Source organism: Quercus robur, chromosome 11 (assembly GCF_932294415.1).
Source record: "Quercus robur chromosome 11, dhQueRobu3.1, whole genome shotgun sequence".
In the NCBI taxonomy this organism is placed as follows: domain Eukaryota; kingdom Viridiplantae; phylum Streptophyta; class Magnoliopsida; order Fagales; family Fagaceae; genus Quercus; species Quercus robur.
In genome coordinates this window covers 29548327-29560480 of record NC_065544.1, presented here as the reverse complement: position 1 = coordinate 29560480, position 12154 = coordinate 29548327, and the positions used below count along the sequence as shown (strand labels likewise).

General features: G+C 38.4%; 1 protein-coding gene and 1 pseudogene across 1 annotated transcript; one reads left to right on the top strand and one right to left on the bottom strand.

The window, feature by feature from the left end:
• Positions 1-599: 599 nt before the first annotated feature.
• Positions 600-1231, top strand: LOC126704923 (L-type lectin-domain containing receptor kinase IX.1-like; annotated as a pseudogene).
• Positions 1232-1843: 612 nt separating this feature from the next.
• On the bottom strand, positions 1844-5547 carry LOC126704922 (zinc finger BED domain-containing protein RICESLEEPER 2-like). The gene is made up of 4 exons (XM_050403905.1): positions 5475-5547; positions 5266-5335; positions 2124-3349; positions 1844-1944 (listed from the first exon to the last, which is right to left on the bottom strand). The coding sequence occupies exons 1-4, from the start codon at positions 5545-5547 to the stop codon at positions 1844-1846; spliced, it is 1470 nt and encodes a 489-aa protein (XP_050259862.1).
• Positions 5548-12154: the final 6607 nt, after the last annotated feature.

The following is a 12154-nucleotide window of genomic DNA, read 5'->3' as shown; positions in this document are numbered from 1 at the left end:
TCATCCATAAAATTCCAACTACATCCATAACCAAATCATTCCTTCATTAAATAACCACCTGAATAAGAAAATCATCCATACAATCTACAAAGGAAATAAAGAGCCATTATACATTTAAAACCATTGAACCAAGTTGTTCACAATGTAGGTACAATCATTTACATATAAATGATGTTTTCTCATAGTTTACAAAAAGAGATTTGAGTTCAACTAGTGCCACAACAATTGTCTCTTTGCCATGAATCCCATATCTGCACAAGTACAATGAAAAATACATCAATACCGCTTCTTTTACTCATCTTTTAAAACCATCTTTTAGTATCATAGTTCCAATCTACACATTACTATAGGAATCTTAATCCACAAAGAGGTTGGCAATACATGACTTGTAAGAATAATTGACAACACTAAAGAAGAATAAGTTATGATATATCCCCCCTCGTTACTATGACTTTTAATTGTTACCTACTATGTATAGTTAATGGGCTAAGAACTTAAAATAATGTTGCTCATGGTCTCCAACAAAAAAACAACAACCGCTACATCTTCTTCATCTGAAAATTCAGTTGTTAAAATTTTAAGAAATGAAACCAAAAAGAATGGATGATGAATTCAAACGAGGTACTGGACCAAAGAAGTTTTCTTACAACGAATTAGTTTCTGCAATGAGCAACTTTGCAAAGGAAAATAAGCTTGGACAAGGAGGGTTTGGTGGGGTTTATAAAGGATATTTAAGGGTCATAAATTCCTATGTTGCTATTAAGAGAGTTTCAAGGGGACCTGCACAAGGGATAAAGGAGAATATATCTGAGGTGAGGATTATTGGTCAACTCAGGCATAGAAATTTGGTGCAATTAATTGGTTGGTGCCACAAGAAAAATGGTCTTCTTCTAATTTATGAGTTCATGTCAAATGGCAGCTTAGATTTGCATCTTTTCAAAGGCAAGATTTTGTTAACATGGGTGGTGAGATGCAGTATTGCTCGAGGCCTAGCATCAGCACTACTATACTTACATGAAGAATGGGAACAATGTGTATTACATAGGGACACAAAGTCAAGCAATGTCATGTTGGATTCAAATTTCAATGCAAAGCTTGGAGATTTGGCCTAGCGAGACTTGTGGACCATGACAAAGGATCGCAAACCACGGCTTTGGCAGGGACCATGGGCTATATGGCCCCTGAATGTGTTATCTCAGGTGGGGCCAGCAAAGAATCAGATATATATTAGGAATGGCAACGGGTTGGGTTCAGGTCGAGTTTTTGCATACCCGGACCTGACCTATAGGTCTGGACCCGCGATCCAGACCCGGTCCAATTATTAATAGGATTTTTTTTGGGGCCCAGACCCACCCTACTGGGTCCCACGGGCCCCGTTTAGTTTGGGCTCAAGTGGCGGCCCAAATAGTGGCCCAACCAAAAAAATGGAATTGAAGCCCAGAATGGTAAAACGTGGCCCAAATGCCAAAATTTGGCATTATTTTGGCATTTAGGCCCCGTTATATGGCAGCCCAATCAATCCAAAATTCCAAATCATAGGTTAATCATAAATCAATAAATCAACGTATATAAGTTAATAAATCATAACAAGATTTTAAATCAATATATCACCTAGCTAAGATAACCATTTAATCATTAATCAACAAAATCATAGCTAAAATCACCACCTAAACATAAAAATAAAATAAATCCAACAAGTCCAAGAAATAAGTATCACAAGTCCAAGAAATTAAAAAGCTACAACATAAATCCCACAAGTTTAGAAATTAGAATAATTACAAATTAACAAATTAATCCAACAAATCTACGAAATTAAAAAAGCTACTAAATTAATACAAAATGTCTAATCCTGCCCAACTGTGACACAACTCCCATCCTCTTCATTAGGCTCCCCATCATCAAGAATTGTTTGAAGTGCACAATTTCCAGACATAGTTGAAGAACCTACAACAACAATGAATTTAAAAATGGAATGAACTTCATGAAATTGTAACTAGCAAATATAAAAATACAATTTTGATTTTATAAATAGAAATTAGAAAATTGCTAACTGTTGATTTCACTCCATAACCAATTCTAAGCACACATCATTGCCTCTATAGTCTTGGGATGTAGCCTACTACGGTGTGGACTTAAAAGTCTCCCATTAGTACTAGAGGCAGATTCTGAAGCAACAGTTGTGACAGGAATGGCTAAAATATCTCTTGCAATCCTTTGTAAAGTAGGATACTTGGGACCATTACTTTTCCACCATCCCAAAATATCAAAATCTTCACTCCTCTTCAACACTCCCTCATTAATGAAATGATTAAATTCCATTCTAGCATTCCCATGTTTCTTGGAACTACTTGAACTATTATTCACAAACAAATCAAAAGATGACATTGCCCCACTCAACCTGAACTTCATTTGTGCCGCAAGGCTTGAAGTACTTGCAAGAATATGAGAATTTCTTTTATTATCTATAGGGGACTCATCTATATCTCCATTCTCATCAAGTAAATCATAACAAAGATTCTTAATTTTTTTAATCTTCGAATCAGAATTATCACCATAAATGTTGGGATAATAAAACTCCAATAACTTTATCTTATATCTTGGATCTAAGATAACAGCAACAGCCATAACAACACTAACATTAGCCCAATAAGAATTAAATTTAGCGAGCATGTCTTTTGCCATCGTACTTATCATCTCATTTGAAGACAAACTCCATTCATTCAATGCAATTTTCAACTCACACACCAAAGTAAAATGCATATTAGTTGTGGGGTACTTACGACCAGAAAAAAACTCAGTCACAATATGAAACAACTCCAACCTCCGAGAAATATCTTTGGTTAGCTCCCAATCATAATCATATGGCAAACAAGTATAAGATGTTTCACGTTTAGCAAAACGTGGGAAAACATCGTTATAAATCAATGCAATAGAAAGCATTAAGTAAGTTGAATTCCAACGAGTTTTACAATCTAAGATTAACTCTTTGGTGTATTGAACACGCAAATGACGTGCATTTTCTTCAAATTTTTGCCTCCTTTTTGGTGATCTAGTCCAATAAATCACACTATCACAAATCCCTTCAATACCATCACCAATAAGAGACAACCCATCTTGAACAATCAAATTCAAAATATATGCAGCACACCTCATATGCAACATAGACCCACCCAACATAAGAGAACTAGTATCAAGCTTATTCAGGAGAAGTCTTATCATGGCATCATTAGTATTACAATTATCGACAGTTATTGTGGACAACTTCCTATCAATGTTCCACTTTAAAAAACAATCAAGAAGGACATCAACAAGGACATCTTTCATCTGTGGGGAAGGAACATAAACAAACCTAGAAAAATAATAGGAATAATTATAACATAACTCAATAAACATTCAATTTAACATAAAATCTAAACATTTAATTTAACATAACTCAATAAACATTCTAAATATAAAGTCTTTAAAACCCGGCTTTGCGACGTCCAAGTATGATCAATAAAATGAGCGGTAATGACCATAACTCCTCTCTTTTTGTTACTTGAAGTCCACATATCAGTTGTAATTGCCATCCTACTTCCATTCTTGTCCCGTCATCTTCAAAGCTTTCTCCCTCTCATTATCATAGATTTTAAGAATGTTACTCTTCAAAGTATTTCTTGAAACCCTCTCATTATCATAGATTTTAAGAATGTTACTCTTCAAAGTATTTCTTGAGACAAGTTTAAACAAAGGTTGAAGAGATCACAAATTCTCTAAGCCCAATGTGGTCAACTATTGAAAGGGGGTATTCATGTAGGATGGTCATACGAGCAAGATTATTCTTAACTTTGACTTGATCAAATTGGTAAGCATTTAAACTCATAGTTCCATCTACCTTATTTTGTTATTTAATTAAGACTTTTTGTTGCATATCCCTTATATCTTTAAACTTCAACCGTGGACATCTAGCTAAATGGTTACGCAAATGGGTTGTACCCATGTTAGAATCACCCAAGTAAGTTTCCTACAATGATGGCATTGGGTTTTAAATTTTCCATCAACTTTCTTCCTTGTAAAATGATCCCAAAACATCTGAGGTTGTCTTTCTTTTTCAACCTGTATCCAACTCCAAGTCCTCATTTGTAGGCTCTTGCTCTCCCTCTCCCTCTTCCTCTGTCCCTTGACTCCCTTCTTGTTCCTCTACCTCTAAGTCTTCTCCCACTAAGTCCACCGTTGGGGATATAGGACTCCTAATTGGTCCAGAAGTTTGGGAGTTAGAATCACAACAAATATTCACAAATTTATTATTACATATACTCATTGATTAATAGTCACAAATTCATAATTACACAGGTTCACAAATTCTATCAACCTAATCATAATTAAACATGATTAATTACAAATTCCAAACACTTACTCATTGTTTAATGGGCATAAATGTGATGGTGATCCTGAGGGTGAGTTGCCAGGCAACAATGGCGAGGGTGGTCATGAAAATGGCGAAGGAGATCACATAGCTGGCAAGGGACAACGTCCGGTTCTCAAGGGAGAGCCGTTTGGTGAGGAAGAACTAGATTTGTTTGTGTCTTCCTTCTCCGTTTTAGGCTCTGCATTCCTAACAAACACAAAAAACAATAAACAATTTCTTCCATTAAACAAACTATGCAAATATGAAGGGAAAGAACAGGGGAACAGAATGTACAAGCTCTCATTTATACTAGCTCAAATGCTTTGAGACTTGAATCAGGTAAAAGATATGTGTACAAAAATTCACTGCCATATTTCACACTTAGTTTCACTGATTTCAACATCCCCAATGTATTACTTATCATCAAATCCAATCCTAACTACCAAAACAAACCCAATAACACCACAAACACCTTAACCCATAAACCAAACCCTCACCCACCCAAAACCCAAATAAACATTATTATCATCACAAAAAATTCAATGAACCACTACACAATCCAAACCTCCAAAAAAAATTTAATGAAACACTGAAAAAAAATCCAAAATTGAAAACAAAAACCTGGATAGATCATACATTTTGCCTCTATATCATCAAAGAGTGAGATCATATAGAGATATATAATAAAAAATTCACATATATGCTTTGAGACTCTAATCAGGGGAACAGACTCAACAGAGTGATATCATTAGTCAACACTTTACAAATCGGATAGTGGTCACTATAGCCCACAAAATCCACAATTGTCACTAAAAAAAAAAAATACCCAACTAAACAAAGCAATTAGAAACCACGTTTTAAGTATAATTTGACAAAACCTTTCTGGTATTTGAATCTTCATGTGAAACATCCCTTTGGCATATATAGTCCCTTCAGGACCTTCAATCTCTAAAAACACCAACCCACCACCACAAAATAAAACCCAAAATAGAGAAAGTAAGAAAAAAAATTAAAGATTTAAGAAATCAAAAATAGTATATGAGCATTGATAGTGGAAAAGGAGGGAGAAGAAGAGGGAATAATGCACCAGGAGGCAGGTTGGTGGGGAGGAGCTTGAGTTCCTTTTGCATTTGGAGGTTGAGCCTCGTTGCTTGAGCCATTTTACGCTAATTTTGGTGTAAAAATTGCTGATGGGGTTTTGTTGTTGTTGTTGTTGTGCTTTTTTTTTTTTTTTTCTTTTTTTTTTTTTTTTCCTCTCTCTCTCTAGGTTTTTTGTTGTTAATTAGTTATAGAAAAAGTTTAAGGTGTACCTGAGGTCCTAAGGAAGAGCATGGTTGCAGCAAATGGTTGTGTGCTTTTGTGAGGTCGTGAAGGTGAAGAGGTGAGGCGAGGCGCGACTACATGAGTGAGGGCGTGTGTGTTAGTCAGTGATTGAGAGTGAGTGAGGCCGTGTGCATGAGGCAGTGACTGAGGGATGTGAGGCCGTGTGCTTTTGCGAGGTAGTGAGGGTGAGGAGCCTGTCTGCGTGAGCTGAAATAAGGGACTAAGTTGAGGGAGTGTTGGAGTGAGGGTGAGAACTGAGGGAGGCGTGAGTTGCTGCTGAAGAAATAAGGGATTTAGGGTTAGATTATAGCTATATATATAGGGGGTATTTTTGTAATTTTAGGGTAACCGGGTTTTATCCGGGTCGGGTTTCGGGTTGGGTTTCAGATTTTTTTGATAAAACCCGGACCCAACCAGGATCCATTTCGGGTTTTTTTTTTTTTTTTTTTTTTAACCCATACCCGACCTTATTCCTAATCGGACCGGGTAAAACCCGGCCCATTAGGGTCGGGCCAAACTAGGTACTCGCTGGTCAAGTAAAAATTACCATCCCTATTGCAAAGTGTTATAAATTATAGTTGGATTACAAAAAAATTGAACAATAAATTAAAAAATGACATGGTGATAGGACATCCAAAGATAACGTTGAGGAAAATTCTCTTACTAATAAAATAGAGAGATTACAAGAATGATAAAATGATGAAACTTTGGAACGATCACACCATAATAATGGTGGTGGACATTCAAACATTTTATTCTTGCTAACAGATGTTGTTTATAAGCCTTTCTAGAATGGAAAAAATTTGTAGGGCTCTTAGAATAAAACAAAGAATAGTACTAACATTTATTCTAGTTTCTAAAACTTCAAGTGGTAAGTTCGAGCATGTCAACATTTTTAGCTGTTGCTATTCTTGTTGAGAAGCTCTCAACAACTTTCATGCTAGGGGGCTAGATTCCACTTTGTTTTGGAATCATTAGTTAGTTAGAAATAGGAGTGTGATAAAGATCGAGAAACCAAAAAAGCCGGCCAAAACTGGCCGAACTGTTGCCAAAATTTAAGTTCGGTTTTGGTGCGGTTTGATTTCGGTTTTCATTTTATAAAAATCAAAAATCTCTATTTCGGTTTCAGTGTCCCACACAAATATACTAACTTGATCGAAAACAAACCAAAATATATTAAATATTAATTTGTTCAAATTATATCAAGAAAGTTCTCGGTATCTTAATGGCAAGGACATGTGTATTCTCACCAGTAAACCCAAGTTTGACCCATAATAAAAGCTTTTTTTTTTTTTTTTTTTTTTTCTCTCCAAATTACCAAAACTACTTCTTTTGGGTTTGTTTTATAACCCTACTAACCCTATTTTTCAGCATTTCTCTCTCACTTCGGCAGCAGTCGTTCTCCCCTTTCCCTCTCTAGTCATTCTCTTTCTCCCCATCTCTATCTTTTTGTCATGCCTTTGTTTCTCTCTCTCTCTCTCTCTCTCTCTCTCTCTCTCTCTCTCTCTCTCTCTATATCACGCCGTCGTTTCTCTCTCTATCACACTGTTTCAGTATGCTTCTTCGTCGTTCTCTTTTTATTTTATTTTTTTTGTGTTTGCTACTTTGTTTGGTGCTGGGTGTTTGGGTGGTGAGAAAACGTGGGAAAGCAAAGGGAAGTAGTTTTTTTTTTCTTTGATTTGTTTGGTTTCTAAGAAATTGGAAGCAACCAAAAGCCGGCCGAACCAAACTGATTGAAATCCAATCAATTTGGTGTTGGCATTCCTCCCTTACAGTTCGATGTCGGTACCAAATTTGGTGAAACCGAAAATTTTGGTTCGGTGGAAAAATCGCACTTCAAACCAATCAAACCACACCGATTACACCCCTAGTTAGGAAGCCATGGAATCTAGGGAGCTTCCCAACTTACCTATTAGAAAATAGATTTTTTAAAAGGCAAAAAGGGTCCTTAAGTCATGGTTGATTGAGAGTTAAGCGAAGAGCTATTGAAATTTAGCACATCTTAGATTCATCATTCTTGTATCAACTCTAACTAACTATAACTCACTCATTTCAAATCTATATTGGATCATATTTGTGTCTATTTTGAAGTATTTGAATTCTGATATCTACTTTTCAATAAAATAAGTTTCACTCAGAAATTCATTCCTATGCAAAACATATATTCAAAAGAGCATTAACTCTTCATCTTGAGTACATAAAAAGTTTGTTGTCTTTTGAGTAAATCCTGACTTGTACTCAACTCATGTTCGAAATGAATAAATTACACCACCAATAAATATGAAATATATATATATATATATATATATATATATATATTTAAAAAGAGATGAAATGAACCAATCCACACTAAAAAAACCTAACATATTTGTTTATCTCGTTTAACTTCCTACCTTCTCCAAAGAAACTTTGTATAACTTCAATGACTTAGTTTCCTATTATGTGATAGAAACATTAGTAATTTGGGAATTTGGATGTTTGGATATGTTTTTATTATTATTTTATCTTTAATTTTGGCTTTGATTTTTTCAAAATTAATTGCTTTTATCTTATGCCTCTAAGTAAGTTAGATCGTAGGTGATGAGGTGCAAACTCGTCAGTTGCAGTAGGCAGATGGAACTCCCTGTCAGCACTTGGTTATCTTCAAAAAGGGGTCACTGGTGTGGTGCCTGCCACAACGTCTCTGATGCCAAAGTTAGAACAATAAAGCAATTCACAGAACTAGAAAGTAATAGGTATTTTCTGAGAGTCTTAGTATCTATGTACCTTATGCTGCCAATGTGAGGACTTTATATATGTGAGCTTGACTGCTAGCCATTGGGGTGTTAATGCCTCTCTTTTGTAACGCCTTTAGCCCAATTATGGGACTTTTATTAGGCTCCAACGGTCTGTTTTGCTGGTTTCGTAACTGCTCAGGTTATTTGCTGGCACCATTGAATGACTTTCTTTTCCTCGTCGGTGATGGCTCGTTTGTCGTCAAGGGTTACCTCGTCACTAGTGTTGACCTCGTCAAGGTAATGTGATCTTGTCATTCCCATCAGTTGCCCCCTAGGTTCTGTGGTCGATAATGACGTGTCAAGAGGGCCACAGAAGGTGAAAAGTTTCTTTTCCTGAGTTGTTTGTGACGCTTGGGGATTCGTTTCGAATTTAATGTGTGATGGCGGCGCAGTATGGAACGTGGCCACGTGGCATATGCTAATTGAGAGTATTGATGGCATGACCCTTGGGTTTCTCGCAACTTTTCAGTTTCCTTGGGTTTTTGGTTTTAAAGATTTTTCTTTTTCCTTCACTTTGGTTTTTCTTTCTCTTCCTGCTCCGAGTGTTTGTCTTTTTTGCTTGTTTCTGCCACCATTCCGATTCTGCTCCGGCGTCTCTGACCTTACTTCGGCGACGAATTTCTCTGGCTTCGACTATTCCGTTTTCCAAGGTACGCTACTTCTTCGATTTCTCAGATTTTTTTTTTTTCAAGGTCCCTTTATAAATCCCTGATTTTTTCTCCTTTTGTCTTTTACTTTTGTTGTTTTCGTGTTTGATATGTTGGGTATTTAGGATTGGGTATCCCATTTCATGGTTAATTCCTCTGAGGTTTGGGTAGCTTGCCCCTCAGTTTCTTTCTTTTTCGCTCGCTTAGGGGCGGCTTTGGGTGTTTCCGGGGACTTTTTTCCTTTGATTGGGGACTATCTTTTTAAAGGTAGTGGGTTGAGTGTGGTTTTAGGGGAGCTATCTCTGATTTTAGTTCGGTCATTGGCTTGGTTTGAGAGAGAGACGAGGAGGATGTCTGAGGTGAGATCTAGTGAATTAGACATTGGGTTGTTGTCTAGCGGTGGTCCGGTCGAGGGTGATACAGCCGTTTCCACCCCTCGTCAGGTTAGGGCTTTTTACGCTCTCCACAAGGAGTGTGGGCTGGACGCTGATACAGTGGCTAGGTTTAAGGACAGGTTCCAATTCCCTGTGCGAGTCCGTGTTCGTCAGCCTGGTCTTAAGGATCGGGCCTGCCATTTCTTTCTAGGTGAAGTGTGCTTCTATGAGGCTGCTTTCACCTCTGGACTTAGGCTACCTGTCCATCCTTTGGTGATGGAGCTCTTGGATCATTTTGGCATTGCCCCCGGGCAACTCATGCCTAATTCCTGGAGGATAGTCATTAATTTTATGGAGATTTGGCTGGCTGCCAACGAGGATATCATTAAAGTGAGTGAGCTTGTCCATATCTACCGTTTGAAAGAATCAAAAGAGTATGGGTACTATGAACTAGTCCCTTGGATGAGGAGGACTAGAATCATTAAGGGTCTAGCCTCGTCATTCAGGTACTGGAAGGCACGTTTCATTTTCATGTCCGAGGATGACTTTGAGACCCCTTATAGCGAGGCTTGGGGTGATATCCCAAGGTTACTTCGTTAGTGGGGAACCCCAAATTTAGGTGCGTCTATGTTTCTTCTCGTTTGTTTATTTTTGTCTTGCATGTTTGGTCGTCACTAACCACTTGTTCACTTCCTTTTGCAGTTAAAAAGCGTCCCAAGTTGAAGAGTAAATACCAGGGTCGTGTTCAGAAGGCAATCGAATATTCTAAGTTGATTGAGAGTTGGGATGATCTCCTTAACCCACGGACACTTGCTTTCTACTGCTTAGGCCCAGATCCATCTCCCTACGTTTTACGTAGCATTAGCATCGGGGAGAAGAAGAGTAAATGTCTACTTCGTCAGTACTGACCTTCATTTGCGTACTTTGGATTTCTTAGTCTCTCTCTTTTCTTTTCTTTTCTTTTTTTTAGAGATGACGACCAAGTTCAATAAGGACATGTATGCCAAGATGAGGGCCAAGAAAGACGAACCCTTGGCTAGTATTGGCAAGAAAGTGGTTCGTGTGACGGGGAAGGGTCCTTCCGTCGTCCCCTCCGTGGATGCTACTCCCATCGTCTCGGGGGTAGAGGGTACCCGGGTGGCTTCGCCGGCTACTTCCGTCGAGGAGATCCCTACCCCGTCATCAAAGAGGCCGAGGTTGTCAGCCAAAGACAAAGAGAAGGAGAGAGCTGGCTCGTCTATCTTTGATGACGAAGGTGTGGCTGTGGAGCGGGCACACAATGTTGTGAAGGCTGAGGACCTTAAGGTCTTTTCTGGGGTGCCTGTCAACATGGTTGCGAGTCAGCACGTCCATAAGATTGTGCAGGTAAGGCTGTTCATGCATTTTTCCTTGGTCTCTTCTTCCAATTTTTTTTTTTTTTTTACTGACGCACTTATCTTGCTTCGCCAGGTGTTGGGGGAGAGCCTTCACTTGGCTTTTGAGTGCCTTACTCAAGAGGCTAAGGTGGCTTCTTTGACGTCCAGGATGGAGGCTCTGGAAAAGGAGAACTCAACTCTGAAAAAGGACCTCATACAGTCGATGGACGAGGCTGCCACCTTGAAGGAGAAAGTCGAGGCTCTGAATTCGGACCTAAGGGTCGAGCGTCAGCTGAATCTGGAGAAGGACGACCAGCTTCAGGCTACAAAGGAGAAGTTGAAGACGATCGCTGCTAGGTCCGTCGAGGCCTTTTAGCAAACTGAGGAGTATTCCACAGTACTCTTCAGTTGGTACTTCAAGGGATTTGAACTCCTCCGCAGGTACCTCGTCAAGTACCCTATAGGGGTTGATCTGCCAAATCTGGATTTAGAAGTGGTAGATCAAGTGATGGCTGCTGACGAGGCTGCCTAGTCTTCTGTTCCTGACGGTGACGCCCCTGCTGCTGACGACGCTCCTATTGCTAAGAATGTTCCTGTTGCTGACGATCCTATTACTGATGCTCCAGACACCTGAACCTGATACTTAGGAGATTTTATCATTTATATCTGCCCGTTGTGTTTTGGGTCCTTTTTGGAGATGTACATATATTTTTTGTTTTTATTTCTATTTTCAGAGCAATTTTTTTTTTTTGGCCCTCCGTTTTATGGGTCTGTAGGAAGAAAAAGGATAATTGCCCTATGTTTTTGGGCTTTTCTATGATTTAATGCTTACCTGCATTTGTGGTTATGCTACTGTCTATGACTGTGCACATATTTGTGATTTAGCACAAACTTCTTAGCATACCTTGTACTTAGCTGGTATTTAGTGCAAATTTTTTTACCTGTGATTTGCTCGTCATTTTTTATCCTTGATGTGGGTTTCTGTCCTTCTTCTTTTTCTCCTTGCTCTTTTCCTTGCGGGTTCGTCAGTATCCTCAGTTCGTTGAGTGGGACCCTGCCATTCGCGTAGACTTTAGGATTACGTCTACATTTCCAGCATGTTTTGTGTGCCTCCGTCAGTGATTTACATCCGTCTTGGCGGAATCTTATCACTTGTTTTTTTTTTTTTTTGGTGACTTACATCCGGTTAAGGAATCTCGTCACTTAAGGCTTCGTCAGTGATTTACATCCGTCTCGGCGGAATCTTATCACTTAGCCATTTTTATTTTGGTGACTTACATCCAATTGAGGA

Bases quoted from the DNA above. Each gene is read 5' to 3' on its own strand.
- LOC126704922 (XM_050403905.1), bottom strand. From the start codon at position 5,547: ATGGCTCAAGCAACGAGGCTCAACCTCCAAATGCAAAAGGAACTCAAG. The intron at 5,336-5,474 runs GTGCATTATTCC...TGGTGTTTTTAG, and splicing joins CCCCACCAACCTGCCTCCTG to AGATTGAAGGTCCTGAAGGG. The intron at 1,945-2,123 runs GTAGTAGGCTAC...TTGTTGTTGTAG, and splicing joins GAGACTTTTAAGTCCACACC to GTTCTTCAACTATGTCTGGA.